General features: G+C 43.7%; 1 protein-coding gene across 1 annotated transcript in view; it reads right to left on the reverse strand.

Annotated features, from left to right (window-relative positions):
- The window catches only part of ASTN2 (astrotactin 2), an 804,644-nt gene that overhangs the window by 353,135 nt on the left and 434,574 nt on the right, over positions 1-16,935 (reverse strand). Inside the window, exons 10-12 of the mRNA XM_054997263.1 lie at positions 13,810-13,894; positions 12,608-12,682; positions 11,279-11,416 (exon numbers count right to left, since the gene is read on the reverse strand). Coding sequence (XP_054853238.1) covers positions 11,279-11,416; positions 12,608-12,682; positions 13,810-13,894 — 298 coding nt within the window. The remainder of the gene's footprint in view (positions 1-11,278; positions 11,417-12,607; positions 12,683-13,809; positions 13,895-16,935) is intronic.

Consider the following 16,935-nt stretch of genomic DNA (forward strand, 5'->3'; position numbering starts at 1 on the left):
TGGCCAGGTGAATGGTGACGGGGGATGGAGGCTGGGCCAGGGTATCCCCTGCCTCCACCGGGGGACTGGCAAGTCTATACCTGCAGTATATTTTTTATTCACTTCGGTTATTGTAATAGTTGATTGTTTTGATTGCTTTTCATTACTGAAATTTTTCAAAGAAGAATAAAGGAGGCCAATGTTGGTGTGGTTTCATCACGCGCACACACACACACACACACACACACACACACACACACACACACACACACACACCTTAATAATTTTGAAAACAATAGTCTTTGCTCTATTGAGTCTTTCTTCAGATAATCATAGAAGGGGCCTTACAGACTATCTAATCCAACCCCCTGCCAAATGCAGCAACAGCCTAATGCATTCCCAGCAAGTATGTCATGTCTGAGCCCCATCCATGCCAATTTTGATCCTGTGGTACTGAACAAATGTATTCTGCTGTAACTCAATATCACTTTGCCAGTGTCATAACTATTTCTTTCTCAGGCTTTCACAGGTGTTTATCTGTTGGACTGTAACAGCTTCCAGTGTTTATGATCTTGTGCTCCTTCCCAGACTCTTGCTGCTTAGATGGCTACCTTGCTTCTAAGTAGTCCTACGGACATATATATGGAACTGATTTAATTTCTGAATAAAAGCCATTTGACCAAGAACCTGTGTCTTGCTGCAATGGTCCAGGGATCTGTCTGCCATATCATGTCATCCATAGCCTGACAAAGTATTTGTCCAGCCACTCCTTGAAGAGTGCCTTCTTATTCCCTGCCTATTCTTATGGCCTAGTTTTAATGGCAGGTTGTTTGTGGGCTGGCATTCCAGCATGGCATCCCCCTCTACTGTTTTACAGAACACTGTAAACAACCCAGGGAATTCTTCAGGATTTGAAAGTGGGATATAAACAGCATAATTAAATTAATGAGTATATTGCACCCTTTTGTAGTTCTTTTCTCCATTATCACATTGTTGAGCCTTTGCCTTACAGGTGAGAGATTGTTTTCATTGTCCCGTTGTCAGTCAACCCCCTAACCTGTGTATTTTGCAAGTCAAATGGTGTGAAAGAGGAAGGATTTAGCCTATCCAATGAAACTCAGGAGAGAGTTGTACCACTTTAAAGAAAAATAAAACATAGGTGGGAGGTACAGGCGACAGATTTGAAAGTGACCATCTAGAGTAAACAGAAATATCATCATTATCATTGGTGTGAAAATAAGCACCTCAGGCCCATTAACATAAATTATCCTTGACGACTTGATGGTTCAGTGGCCAGGGTTCTCTCTGCCTTGCTCTCAAGGGGGTTATTTACGGGCAGGTCAGCAACACACAAGACTTTCTATCTCCTCCCTTCCACATCCTACTTGTCCCTCCAGCACCACTTTTTGCAACAAGCTGTCATGTAGCTCTAAAACTGCCTGACAGCATGATGGCATGATATATATATATATATATATATAGAGAGAGAGAGAGAGAGAGAGAGAGAGAGAGAGAGAGATCTATATAGATATATAGATATATATATCTGGAGCGTGTATTCTGGAGCAGGGCCCCCTGCAGTCAAAAGCTGGAGCCAGCAGCTGGAATTCAGGAAGGCTCAGCTGTGGCCAAGCTGCTGGAATAGGCAACTCAGCATGCCTTGGACATTGTGGGGTGCTGCATGTCTGTGTGTGTGCATGGGTTGCTTCTCTTTGTATATGGCAGGAACATTTCCTGACTAGACATGGGCATGAACAGAAACAAAAAACCCATTGCTCGTTGCCATCCACGAACAACGAACAACAAACATTGATGAACATGACCTGTTCACAAACATGTTCGTTGTTTGTAGGGGCCAGCAGGCTCTCCTTCAGCCATCAAGATCCCTACCACACCACTCTTAGAAACCCTACCTGAGCAGGCAGCAGGAAATGTACCAATAATAAATAATAGCTTGGGCCAGAGCCTGGCAGCAGCCCTGGAACTTGAAGAGGTGGATCTCTATCCCACCACACACCAAGAAAATTCAAGCTCCGATGCACTCTCCCTGTCTCGCTCTCAAAATGCCAACAGCAACTGTCTCTCCCTCACTGTCTGCAAAACCAGAGCTGGAAGCCCCCCTCCCCCCCCCTGTTCTTTGCTTCCTTGTAACAAATTTGAAGCTCCACACTCGAAAGGAAGACCTGCCTATCCATCTAAATTGGGCTTAGATTGGGGTTTCCAGGGCAACAGCAGGAGTTCAGACAGAGTTCAGGCAGTCCTTGCCTCCTGTTGCCAAGGAAATTGATTGCAGGTGCCAGATTGCAATGACCACCTGTTTGTTTAGAATGGGGCCTCACCAACAGCTTGTTCACCAACAGCTTTTTCATGGCTTTTTAAAGTTCATATTGCTGTTCGTGCCCATCTCTATTCCTGACTCCTCTTCTCTTCCTATCTCTACTGAGAGAGTTTCCCTCTTTTTCCTCATGGCTTTCCAAGGAGAAGGATGTACCTTCCCAGAGTTCCTGCTATTAAGGCCTGATCCACCTACCCGCATGCAAGTGCAGTGGTGGAAAAGCTGGCCATGCCAAATAGGGAAAGTTTGCTTTTAGACTAGAATTCTTTCTCTCTTCTATGTGAAAATGCTGTGAATGGAATCTTCCTCAATAAATGCAAGTTCCATTTTTCTACAATTCAATTACCTGAAGATTAATTACTGCACTTTGGGGGAAACGTTTCTGACTGGGTAACTCTGCTACCAAACAAAATATAACTATTTCTCATACAGGCAATGGAAGACCTGCAGTCTGAAGGTGTAGCCTGAGAATCAGACCTCTGTTGGAGGAGCTCTCGGCCTCAATGCATTCCCTATGAAGCCCATTCTTTCTTGCTCATGTCTTCCTCTCCTTGCTTTCAATTGAAATGAGACTGGACAGGCATCATGCCACATCACTGTTGTATGTTGTTCTGAGCACCAGTGCTGTCAAGCAGTCACTAGAAATAATAAGGCATCTACAATAGCCATGGCACAAGGGCCAACACATTCTCTGGTTTCACCAACAGTTGTTCCCCTGATCCATGCAGTTTTAGAAGGTGATCTCTATGACTCACTTTAAAAACCCAAGGAACTCTCTTCTCCCTGGCATGGGGGCATTTGTCTCTGGCAATGACAGCAACGCCCCTGACGTGCAGAAATAAACCCGTCATGTCCGGTAAAGTGATGATCAATTCGCTCCATCCCGTTAAACCCTCCATTCATCACCAGCACCTGCTGTCAAGAGTACAGGGACGCCTTTATTGGCGGCAGTTGATGCTGTTATTGACAGAGCAATAGACTTTGAAGGGAGCTCCCTCTACGGTTCAATGCAGCCATTGATTCAAGGGCCTGATAAAGGACTTGCTGGGAGCAAAGCCATTCTCTCTTTCAGCAGCAAACAGCTCATGCAGGCAGGTCTTTCCAAAGGCAAAAGATGACATGCTCTGCCCCGTTACGGAGCTCTAACGCATCATCGGCCATCAACATCCTTTTTATGGAGCACTCTCAAAGTCCAAAGGGTGTTACAGCTATTATCTTGTTTTGCCTTCACTCAAGGCAGATCATGAATATTCCCATTTTGCAGATGTGGAATTGAAGATAGGAGACGGCAATTTGTCATACAAGGACATCATAACAAGGCCCTGACCACTCTAGGTTTAAACTGAGAACATAAGAGCAGCCCTGCTGGATCACAGCAGGGTTCTACCTACTCCAGCAACCTGTTTTCTACAGTAGCCAACCAAATATGTTGGAAACCGTATATGCATAGAGGGCAAAGTCTTCCAGTAACCCCAGTGAAATGTTCACTGCTTCTGAACACGGAGGTTCCATTTAGCCACTAAGAGATCCATGCTCTATGGATTTGCCTAACTGCATTTTCAAGTCATCTGAGCTAGTGGCCATCTCTACATTGTACAGAAATCAGACCTCCAGATAAAAGTTTGCTGCTCATATCCAATGGGCTGCATCAATAGAGACAAATCTAGGGGGCAGAGGATAAAAACGGGAATCACAGCCAACTTTCTCTCAAGCTTCAGGCAGCACAAAGTCTTGCAGAGGCTCCACAGGGACATCAGAAGACAAGGTTAGGGAAACAGCTATTTGGATACTATGAAAGAATGCCAAAAGGAAGTCCGCTCGGGAGTAAAATTAAGATGAATCGACAGCAAATTCAAGAGAAAAAGCATTCTTCCGCTGAATGCCTGACACTCCATCAGGGCACCTCAAAAGCTTGTCATGAAAGCACAGGGCCTTTATATCTTTCTATGGTTACCATAACGATAGAGCCATAAGTCATGTCAGCAGAGGCTGAGGCTCTGCTCCTGTGATTTATGTCTGCCGAGGCTAAAATTATAAACTTTTTTCTTCTGGAATTGGTGACAATGCAGGAAGCCCAATCGTTTCTTGGTGGGGTGGGTAGAGAGGAGCAAGAAGAAGTGGTGAGTGAGGGCAAGCTTAGAAGCAGGAATGAGGGTGAAGCCAAATGGTTTCCCTCACCTTTCCTGCCTGTGGTGAGACCCCTCCCCCCACCTACCTCAGACCGTTTTTCTGCATCCAACCGGGTTCTTGCAATTCTTTTTCAGGCACTAATAATTTGCTCCAACCTGAGTTTGTTTCAGGTCCCTTTCACTGGCCCACACTAAGCTTAGTGTGTGAATGCTCAGAAACATGGACTAAAGTTGGCTCAATCATGGCGAGAGGACAGCTTTGACCATGCCTTGGGCTGGTTTCACTTGTTTCTGATGGAACAGACTCAAGGGGGTTTTGCTGCAGACCTTCTATCTCCAGAGTGGGAATTATCTTCCTGGGTTCACCAGGACACCATCTTATCCCCCATGTTATTCAACCACTAGGTAAAGCCTTTAGGAGAACGCATTTCTGGCTATATGCAGATGATACCAAAGCCGTCTCCACACATCTCCCTCTCCTGAAAAATAAAACTTACAGAACGACGCACCTTCATGGCGTGATTTTCCATCATGACTTTGCTTCATGGCGTGTTTCATGACATCATCGCACCACGAAACAATGTCCAGAAATCGTGCCATGAAGGTGTGTCGTTCTGTAAGTTTTGCACCATTTTTCGGGAGGGGGAGAAGACATGTGGAAACGGCCCAAGCTCTATATCTCACTATCCAAATCACCACAGGATGCAGTAGAGATCTTGGGTCACTGCCTGGTGGGCTGTGGTCAAATAGATGAAAGAAAACAAACTGAAACTGATCCCAGGCAAGAGTGATGGTGATTGGGCAGGCCAAGACCTTGAAAGACACTGTACTCCTCACTGTTGATAGAGTTTGTCTGACATTTACAGACTAGGGCTGATTCCGCACACATTGGATAATGCACTTTGAATGCAATCATTTAGAAGTGGATTTTTTGTTTCACACATGAAAAATTCAGTTCCAAATGATCTCTAAAGAGGATTGGAAGTGCATTATCCAAAGTGTGCGGAATCAGCCTCAGTTAAGAGCCTAGGAGTTATACTGGATCCAGCGCTACAGCTAGAAAATCAAGATAAGACCACTGAAAACAATGTTTTCCATAAACTCAGTCTAGCCTGGAAGATGAACCCCTACCTTGACACAGCTGATCTGGCCACCTGGATCCATTCCATTGTAACATGCACAGGATCCCCCTCTAAGTTAATTCGGAGATTCCAGTTGGTACAGAATACTGCAGTTTGGTTATTACTGGGAACTAGGAGGAGTATGAATATTATGTCCATTCTGCAGTCACATCATTGGCTACTGGGGTCAAGTCAAGGTGTCAGCTATCACAAACAAAATCTTCACAGCCTTGGACTGTCATATCTATGGGACCACTTCTCTCCCTGTGTTCCACAATGGCAATTTCACTCATCTGAAGAAGGCTTTCTACAAGTATCATCTTGCACGTTGGAGAAACCAACAGCTGCCCAGACATGTGCCTTCTCTGTGGTGGCATAAATAAATAAAAAGAAAATCCATTAAAAAAACCCTTAAAAAACCGAACTCCAGAACTTATTAGTGACTAAATGTTGCCTTGATAGGAAAACACTGACTAATAAATAAGAAAAAAAGGATCTTGCATCAGAAGATTATGGAATGCTTGAAATGTGCTGGGCATGGCAACTTGGATTGCTTCAGCACAGATACAGAATAATTTTGTTTAGTGCCTTTTGAGGGATTCTTTGATGGCACTATCCTCTTTCTAATTTTAGAGAGGAGTTGACTAACCTTTTCCTCTCAGGTGATTTATATATTCAAAATCCCCCTGTCTGTTCTGCAGCCAACTTAGGCATATACCAAAGGCAAGGAATGATGCCACATTATCTCTCAGCTCTGGGCATCCCATCTCAGCGCCGAATATTGACCTTAGCATGTTTAAACGCCTTTCCATCAATGGTGCTCTCTGGCAGGTTCAGGCAAGTACCCCTTCAAAACAGGATTGTGCCCTCTTTTTGGTCTGTTATGCAAACAATTTTTAACTGAGTACCTTCAGTATCATAATTTTATTAATGGAGGAATTTTAGTTTACCTTCTAGAAGATTGTAACCCTTCCGTTACTTTAAGTGTTGCAAAATTTCTAGCAGAAGTTTATATAGTTAAATCCAAGCATATAGCCACACCTGATGGCTGAATGTTTATTAATTTTATTATTAACTGTTACTAATTGCTTGTTTATGCTTATGCTTCTGCCTATCCCTGTCTCTGATTGTCCCTATCTCTGATTGTAGACTATTATTATTTCTAATGCCAATAAAGGTAATTGATTGATTGATATATTCAAAATCCTCTCCCATCATTGCCTATATTTTTCTCTTGAAAAGCACAAAGCAACAGGGAGGGGAATTTGATCATAAAAATGGCCCATGAGGAAAGGGATGGGTTAGTTACCACCTCCCTTGGTGCCATGGTTGCAGTTGAACTCATAACCTGCTGGCTCATGTCTCAAATTTGCAGCCTGCCACCCTCTATTTCACTAAAAGACAGAGAAAGAGGAAAGGACAGGCGGTCAGAAGATTGTCCATGGGCTTCTATTCATGACACATTCGCTGCTTGTGAAGCCCCTGCAATGTGTATCCGTGAACTCACAGACACAAGGTTGACTGAACATCTGTTTGGTTTTGCTTTTCTTCCCAAAAGCACTGTGAGAAACAATCTGGAGTGATATGGATGTAAAGCTCCCACATTATAGTACAGCCTAGAAATAAATGTGCTATACACTGGAGAACACTGCAGGTACTGAAAGATTGGTCTTTCTTAGGAAAGCACCACCACTTATCTGGGAGGTTCAGCTCCACTTGCACATATGCAGCACACAATTTATTCGACAACATTGTCTCCGCTGTGCACAAACAGAATATGAACACATGAAGCGGTCATGTCCTGGATCGGACCACTGGTCCATCATTAGGATTGCCAGCCTCCAGGTGGTGGCTGGAGACCTCCCAGAATTACAACTGATCTCCCGGCAACACAAACCAGTTTTTCTGAAGAAAATGGCTGCTTTAGAGGGTGCAGTCTATGGCACAATGCCTCACTGAGGTTCCTCCCTTCTCCAAACTCTGTCCTTCGCAGCCTCCACTCCCAAAATCTCCAGGAATTTCTCAACCCAGAGCTGGCAACCCAGAGCTGTTTCATGACTGAACATAGGACACTTGCTAAGATCTTAACAGGATGTCTTTCACATCACCTGCTATCTGACCTTTTCAACTGGAGATGCCGGGGATTGAACCTGGGACCCTCTGTATGTAAAGCAGATGCTCTGTCATTAAGACACAGTTCCTCCCCACCAGCCTACCACCACTTTCTCTCTCTCCCACTAGTTTTTAAAAGGCTTCAGGCTCATTTCTTGGTCATCCCCATATGCTCCAATTGACCTACAGTCCCTCCATGTTAAGGCTGAGAGAAACTGCTGCCAGAGAACCACTGGCCTTCACTATGTTCCCACATACCATCCAGGAAATGGAGAACCACCATATCTGCTTCAATTTCTATTTGCTTGCTTGCCTGCAATACTCTCCTAATGCCCCTCTAATTAGTTATCTGTAACTGGTCCCATTAACACAGCCCCGAGAATCTGACAGCTCGTCACATGCAAAAATAATCTCTTGTAAAATCGTCCAGCTCTAGAAAACAGAATCGTTGTTCTGAAGTGACATTAAAAGGCAGATCTCCCATCTCCCCTACACACACACACACACACACACACACACACTTTTATGCTGTGCACAGATGTCTTCATTAAGATACAAGGCCATGCTGAGGCCTTCACTCTGAGAGCTATAAAGGACTTCATAAGGCTTCTCACAAAGCAGGTACTTGGCAATTTTCCTCCATTAAACTCTTAGAGAAGAGTGACCCCCAGGCAAAGGTGCTGGGCTAATAAGAGACCTGAAGGAACACGTTGTGCTTGCAACTAAGGACTTCGAAGAAATGCCAGCACAAAATGGCTATTAGTGGCATTACAAGAGGCAAAGATGGCATTACTGCTAATGCAATGTGTCACAACACAGCTGAGTAACAACATCCTCTTCAAGTAAGAGAATAAGCAAGCGGCGACTCAAAGACGCCTCACACTTCTATGGGTGTTGCTGCTTAGCCCCAAGGAACCTTACCAGTAGATCTCATATAAACAAGAAGCCACATTCCATCTGGACAGGATGAGAAGTCCTGCCTGCATTAAGTATTAACCCCTGGAGTGACTGCGTGAAGAAGGGTGCTACTTCCACCATAGAAGAAACGTGATCAGAAACCTGGAGAGAGACCCTCGCATCGAACCCCTTCCACGCCAGCTTCTCTCTTAGAGACTCCACCACCAAGAGATAAGACAAAAGCTATGCTTCATTTGGAACAGTTTCTTGTATTTTTTTGCAGAGAAGTTAGCCGTGTTAGTCTGTGGTAGCAAAATCAAAAAGAGTCCAGTATCACCATTAAGACTAACCAATTTTATTTTAGCATAAGCTTTTGAGAATCAAGTTCTCTTCGTCAGATGCCTGATACAGAGAGACTGTATCAGGCATCTGACGAAGAGAACTTGATTCTCGAAAGCTTATGCTAAAATAAAATTGGTTAGTCTTAAAGGTGCTACTGGACTCTTTTTGATTTTGTATTTTTTTAGCTCTTCTTCAAGATCATGCATCAAAAGTCAGCATGCAAACATTTTTAAAATCTAATATATAAACAAAATATTCATCTTGGATGTTAAGAGACAGGAATGGTTCAGACTGTGGTAGATTCTACATCGTGACAAGCTGGTGTGGTTTCTCTGTTGCTGGCACAGATGCCAGTACTGACAAGTGGAAACAGGGCTTCTACATGAGAGGGTCCCCCAGTATTCCTGCCCCAGTCCCCTGGCATTGCTCCTCCCCACTCCGGGCACTGAGGTGATTTCCAATTTTTTTAAAGTAACAGTGAAATACTATTATATCAATATAACATTGTATCTATGTGTAACAAGTTCTCTGAATTCCCAGCTTTCATTTAAAAAAAAAAAAAAGATTCTAGCCTCTTTTGTCGCAGAGATATGTCTTTCCCCTTACATCTCTACAACAGAAAAGGCTAGATATATATATATATATATTAATGAAAGCTGGTAATTCAGGAACTTGATGCACAGATTGTTATAGTGTTGTATCAACATAACAATATTCAATTGCTGGTTAAAAAACAACAACAACAAAAATCCACCTAGTAGCAGGGAGAGGAAACGACTGTTTTGGAGGCAGTGCCAGGAAAAATGGCTACCATGTAGGGCAGGGAAATCTAAACTTTCCCACCACACATCAGCCATCCGGGCTTTACTGTGGTTTTCCCCCAAACTACACAGCAAAACAGGTTAGAAAAGGTTAGAAAAGTAGGGGAAACCCGGCATGTGCACAAATGCACCACATTGCTGCGGGGAAGCGGGGGTGAGTTTCCAATAGCATTGCACCTGGGGCAAATAACATAGGTGGAAACTGCCTGAATAGTTCAGCATCCACAACCATGCTTTCAGAAAGGGGTAATCCAAAAAGGGTGGTGAAAGAGGCTGGAGGGGTATTGTGGAAGAAGCTTTTGCTGCTTCCTTTCACTGTGAGGACAATTTGAATAAAAAACACATGGTTCCAAGCTCCTGAGGAATGCCTCCTTTAATAGCTCAAACATAAACCGTGACAGAGATAACCTCTCAGTTAAAAGGAAAGGAGGAACCCATGCTCTGCTGGCCTCATTTATCAGAATCTATCAAAAACTCTGATCTGGCAGGCTGCAGTGTATCTGAAGAGAGTTTGAGTTCCAATGCAGATATAATAGATCGCTCTGTGGTTCCCAGTGTATTTGTGGAGCCTTCCATAATTCAACATCAAATATTTAATACTGCGTTTATTAAATTTTGAATAATTTAGCATCTGCCGCATGTCACAAAGGTGCTTCCAGTTAACTGCTCTCCTTTTTTGCATCTGGGTATCTCCATTTCTTAAATACCAGGAATCTAAATCAAGATGGAATGTGTCTCTCGATGGCACATGTGTTCCCCCACAGAACTTTCCCAAATCCCTAATGCTCTGGACTCTGCCAATTTCCCAGTCGGGAAAGAAGAATCAACAAGTGGTTTTTCAAAGAAAAGCAATGCTATTGAGAAGAAGTAAACTGGGAGTAAACTGAGCAAGTCTGTTAATGATAGGATGTTTTGGAGGTCTTTCATTCATAGAGTCGCCGTAAGTCGGAGGTGACTTGACAGCACATAACACACAAACTGGAAGACAGGCTAATTCTAGCCCAGCCAGGTAAATTTGAGCAGAGAAATGCAAACGCAGTAGCATACTTAATTCCTACAGCATCTTCAATTAGAGGGCTACAGCAGATGGCAGGCAAGCTAGCTTATGAGGCAGGACAGCACTGCCAGCTCTATCAGGAAATATGGTTAAGGATGACAGCCTCATTTATGGCAGTTCTCCAGCCTTATACACCACCGAGCCTCTTCGTTTCACGAGCAACTGCAAACCTGAAATGCATGTGAAGTTTAGAAATATTCAAATTCAGATTTCTTATACATCAAATTCCAAAAGACTGACTAGGTTCTTCAGCATGAACGGAGGCTTCAAAGTGGATGCAACAAGGAGAGCCGTCTATTTCCTGCTCTGCAAAGGAATTCTCAAAGAGATCAAAGTGACCGACACTCAGTAACGTGAGTACTTGATACATTCGGTATATGCTTTGACCAGAGAAGAAAATTGTTCGGCGACTTCAGTTCAACTACCCCCTCCAGTTCAGAAGCCACCTGAGGGATCCAGCAAAATTTCAGGGACTGCCTGCTTACCTGACATCTGCTGGGTCTTCTGTCACCAGGACATCTGTTTTGCAGCTGGCAAGAGGGTTTATGGAAAGCTCCACGGGAGGGACAACAAAACTCTTGCTGACTGGAAGCCAGAGGCCTTGACCCAGGCTGTAGGTGGACCTTAAAAAAAGAAGAAGAAAGAAAGAAAGAACAGAAGGCACAAATGATGCCTAGGACAGAACAGTTCGGATTCTCTGATGCGAACACTTGAGACTCTTTTTAGCACAGAATCATTGATGTGGTTAGTTATTTAAACATTTCTGATTGGCAAGGAAAAATAAAAACCAGGAATGGGGAAAGGAGAGGCTGGACAAGAACACCAGAAGGATCGTTTACAACATCAGCTGTCCTAGGATAACAGCTCATAAATCCATTTTGCTCTCTGATTAGTTTACACATTCAAGTCATAAAACACAAGCGAAATGAACTGCAGTTCTGGCAGTGACAACAGCATTGTCCTCGTTCTCCTGTTCACCAACTTAATTATTTTTTGCTGAGGACCTGTTCTGTGTGCCCTCACCTGCAAACCAGGTGGGTGAGCCCCCAAGAGACAAGGGTGTTTGGCTGTGGCACTTCAGTTGTGGAACTTCCTCCCTACAGAGATTTACTAGCACCCATCTTGTTAAGCTTTAGCACACTGTTGCTTTTCCAAGGACTTCTGCTAAATAATAATAATGATGACCAATGATAGCACTTATATACCGCTCTTCTAGACAGATTAATGCCTCACCCAGAGCGACAAACAAGTCATTGCTATTATTATCCCCTCAATACAGCCGGGGAGCTTGGGCTGCGAGAAGTGGCTTACCCAAGGCCACCTACTGAGCTCATGGCAGTAGTGGGATTCGAACCAACAGAGTGCTGATTCACAGCCAAACCACATAACTGCTGTGCTACAGCAGTTCTTGAGTTGTTGAGTCCCTTTGTTTTTTTAGTAGGATTATGATGAGCCCAAACAGAAATTTAGCTAGTTGTATTCCAAAACTGTTAAGTGATAACAATCAATTTAATGCTGGCATTTGGTTTTATGGCATTTATTTTTTGTATTTTTTAATGTTTGATTCAATTCATTGAACTGAATGCTAAGATAAATATTTAAATATTCACAGAGACCCATGATAATTCATAGAAGCCATCAAAGTAGTGTGACACACTGAAATTCTTTGTTCATGGAGATGATTATCTCAGTCAGCATCTAATCGAAGATAACGACTTAACCTTGGTGGGTTGAACATCTAGGTCCACCCCCCAATCCAAAAAAAGACAGCAGGACATTTGCAAAACCAAATCTGGAGAGGATGCACAACTCACCTGAGTATCTTCTCAGGAGCCTGTTCTCCAGTAACTAAGTCATAGCCTCTTTCAAGGGTTGTGTAGGGCCAAGGCCTGAGAGAGACAGTGAAGGAAAGCATTCATGAAATCAGGAATCTACAACCTTTGGACCAGTCATCCCAACAAAGATGCTAGAGACAGACATAGAACAGCTCAGAGAAACTTACAGATGCTCTAACAGAGAGAAGACCTGAAGGCAACAAAACCCTTGTCAAAAGACATAGGGATGCAAATATGTGTTTCAATGTAATCCTAACACCCTTCCATACCTCTTACAACTTGCTCACCTTGGATTCTGAAATCACTACCAACTCTATCCACTGGTGTATTGTCGAAGGCTTTCACGGCCGGAGAACGATGGTTGTTGTGGATTTTCCGGGCTGTATTGCTGTGGTCTTGGCATTGTAGTTCCTGATGTTTCGCCAGCAGCTGTGGCTGGCATCTTCAGAGGTGTAGCACCAAAAGACAGAGATCTCTCAGTGTCACACTCTCTCACTCTCACTGTGACACTGAGAGATCTCTGTCTTTTGGTGCTACACCTCTGAAGATGCCAGCCACAGCTGCTGGCGAAACATCAGGAACTACAATGCCAAGACCACGGCAATACAGCCCGGAAAACCCACAACAACCATCTATCCACTGGCCTCATACCTCTGCCCCCTTTCACAACGATGCCACCCAATGGGGAAACTCTGCTCTGCTCCTTCCTCCTGTGGTGCTGAGCTTTCTCCCCATGTCCCTAAAAAGGGCTGCTGCTACCTTATCCACAATTCAGACTCACTACACTTAAAACACATGACTACTTCCCCTGCCCTCAGTCCTTCCCTGGCCAGATACAGCATCGTTAGACCCTCTTGCCCTTCCTCTGCCTCTTGGCTGCTGAGCAGCAAGAATTCGAGTCCCAATGTAAAAGCAGGAGGACGCTCCTCCCCATCTACTGTTAAACTATCTAAATTATACAATGTAGCACAGAATGAAGAATAGGAGCAGTTACCATATGCTCCATGAGAAAAGCTGCATCTTTCACCTTCGCTCCCTGAGAATTTCCATTTGAACCCCCTTTTGATAATGGAACTGAGCCTTTGAATGGGCCACGCCTTGAATTTTGTCTCTGCCTCATCTGGAAGGCAAGCCCCTGTTCCCCAGCCCCACTCACCAGCTTTCCTTCTCCTTGCACTCACCCTTCACTGTGTCCCCAGTCGTTGCGCACACACAAGTGTCGATGGACAGGGTCAGGAGCATAGCCTTCATGACAGCTGCACTCACCTAGAGAGGGACAAATGAACAGGAGTGCCTGACTCTTATTGATCGTTCGTTACTATCTGCAGAGTCCACCCCTTTGGTCTGTAAAAGCTTCAGAGGGAGAAGAAATACCCAAGCCCCAGTTTTGCACTGCTGCAGCTACAGAAAATGCCGATTGTCAACAGCCGGACTATGGAAACCTCAGTTTTTCGTCATTGCTGGAAAGCCTTTAATTAACAGCGGTCAGCTGAGACTGTGGAACATATTCTGTTGTTCTGTTGCTTTGAGGAGGACTTGAGAAAGAGATATTTGGGGCAGTTTACATTTTATAAATTATATCTTTCTTCGCAGAGATTAATTCAGATGTTATCAGATAATGATAAAAGGATCGTGTCGGTTGCAAAATTTCTGTTGGCAGTAATTAAATGTAAAAGAGGATAAGAAAAGGGTTGATTCAGCGGGAAGCTGTTTGTGGCCAGTTGGCCATTAAAACAGTATCATTTAAGTTAGTAAAAAATTAACAGGGGTAAAGAGAGGACCCAAAACCATTTCCTCCAATTTTTCACCAAGTATCTTCTTTATGATGATTCTTATGTTTTACAAAATTATAGCAGTAGTGACAGTTTTATGACATGGTAATTCTGTTAGCCACCTTGAACATGCCGAAAAGAAAGGCAGAATCTCCATCTAACAAATAAATAAAATTGAGAAGGTGTTCAAGGCAATTAACAATCCATAAAGCCACAGAAGTGTCAAAAGAATTTTTTCCCCTGATAATGAAGTGGCTTGTTCCTAGTGGGATCACGTAACCAGCAAAACAAAGTCACATGCAGAAAATGTCAGGTTATCAGCTTGCTGGTGGGATACTGTTTAAAAAATTAGCTTGGAAATTATCCCAACTGAAGAGGAGGGATAAGAGTCCTAACAAGGACCAATCATCGGGCATACAGAATGTCCAGGGCCTGACTGAAGGAAAGGGAGGAAGGAGAATTTGCCCCCTCAGATCCTGGAGGGTAAATACAGGAAGGGGGCATTTTCCAAACTATTCCAGCCTCCCATGATTCCTTGCAAAATCCAAGTCTATAACCTACAAAAATGTTGATCCAATCAATTAAGTCAGCAGCAGCCCCGTTTAGAAAGAAAGAAAGAAAGAAAGAAAGAAAGAAAGAAAGAAAGAAAGAAAGAAAGAAAGAAAGAAAGAAAGAAAGAAAGAAAGAAAGAAAGAAAGAAAGAAAGAAAGAAAGAAAGAAAGAAAGAAAGAAAGAAAGAAAGAAAGAAAGAAAGAAAGGCAAATGCATCCCCCTTCAAAGTTCCCTGGAAACAATTGTTTTTAAACCCAAATCCTGAAAGATGGGAAGGGCAGGATTCCAGACAAACCTCCATGGGGTAAGAATGCCATAATATATGGGCCAGCACATAAAAGGGCCTTTTCCCCATGGCCACAATTCTACCCCTGAGAAGGAAGCAGAACATGTAGAAGATGGCCTAAGGCCGGTCTTTCATGTGTTTCCACTAAACTTGTCTCTACTCTGAACAGTCAACAGGAAACAAAACGCTCTTAATTACTGTGGCACAGTAACCGGTACTTCTAAAGTGGATTGGTTCAGCTCTTGTTGCAGCTGGTCTTGCACTACTTGTGTGCATCCAACGGCTTCCCCACGAAGATGGTTACAGCCCAACCACTATCCCCCACGAGAAGGAGGCAGCGGACATGTGATTTGTTTCAGCTCCTTCCTCCTTGGAGCCATGTGATTCGGAAATCACTCAATCACGGCGAAAGCGGACTATGTTCTAACAATAAGGGCACATCCAGCCATCACAAAACACAAGGGTTAACCCACACAGAAGTAAATTGCATTCTGAAACACAGGCAACATCGAGGAACACAGCACAAACGTTTCACCAGTCTGATGTAAAAGGAGAAAGATTGTTTCTTTTACTTTCAGGCTACAGCTGAAGTGGTGAACCAAAGACCAGAAAGCAGCCATTCCTTGTCTGTGATACTTTTAGCCTCGATTACTGTGGCTTGAGGGGTTAAAAGTGGAGCCTTGTCAAAAATCCAAGCTGGAGACGTATCTACTGGGACCAGATGGAATTAGGCCTGTTTTGGCCAACAATTGGAAAGTGTTTAAGGCGCACCTTTGAGCATTCTTCATGCCGTTTGCACATGTGTGCATATTATTAACAGGAGAGAGTGACAAAAATAAATTAACAGTGATGCTAAGAGTTTGGGATCAGATTACTCTGCAAGGATCTGTCACTCAGGTTTTACCAAAGTGACACATGGCAGGAACCAGAGACCTTTGACAAAATAATGATCACATTTGCGAATGGCTGCGGATATGATCATCTTGTTAGAAGATGATCCCTTAATAGCTTTCTTGTTTAAAGACCCATTAAAGCTTGGAGAAAATGAACCCTGAAACTGAGGAGACTAAAGAGCTATTTTGAATGAGACAGGGGCAGCTAGAGAGAGTTGCGAGTTGACCAGCTGCAAAACCACATGCTCTGGGTATCTGACAGAGGGTGGTGGATCCACTGGATTATAAAGGGATTCCTCTCGGCACTCCTACCTTTATTCCATTTGTAATATTTGCAGATTAGGGGAAGAGAACACCCTAAGCCCAAGTGCCCTCATAGTCAAAGGATACCAATTCTTGACCGTTTGTCACAGAGACTGCTCACCGCTCAGAGAAATGGGGTGCATGCAACAGAACGTTCCAGCTAATAAACATTCTGCATTAGCACTAGACTATAGGCTATTTTGGCACAAGCCACCTGGAGTTTCCCTAAGCTTCTCCTTGCTCTCCGGTGCCACGCAAGAACAGACGACCCCCACCTCAACCTGCCATGGGTAAATGCTGCCAAAATTCAAGAAATGCACCATATCATTTAGCATTCATGTCAGTTATTTTAGTGATCAAAACGTTTCAACAGCCCTATAAGACAGGCCAGTATTCTTGTACTTGTATTGTAGACAGGGTGACTAAGGCTGCAACAGAATGGCTTGCCTCAGGCCACTGACTGAGTTTTCCAGGAAACATCAGATTTAAACGTGCAATCTC

Source organism: Eublepharis macularius, chromosome 14 (genome assembly GCF_028583425.1).
Source record: "Eublepharis macularius isolate TG4126 chromosome 14, MPM_Emac_v1.0, whole genome shotgun sequence".
Classification (NCBI taxonomy): domain Eukaryota; kingdom Metazoa; phylum Chordata; class Lepidosauria; order Squamata; family Eublepharidae; genus Eublepharis; species Eublepharis macularius.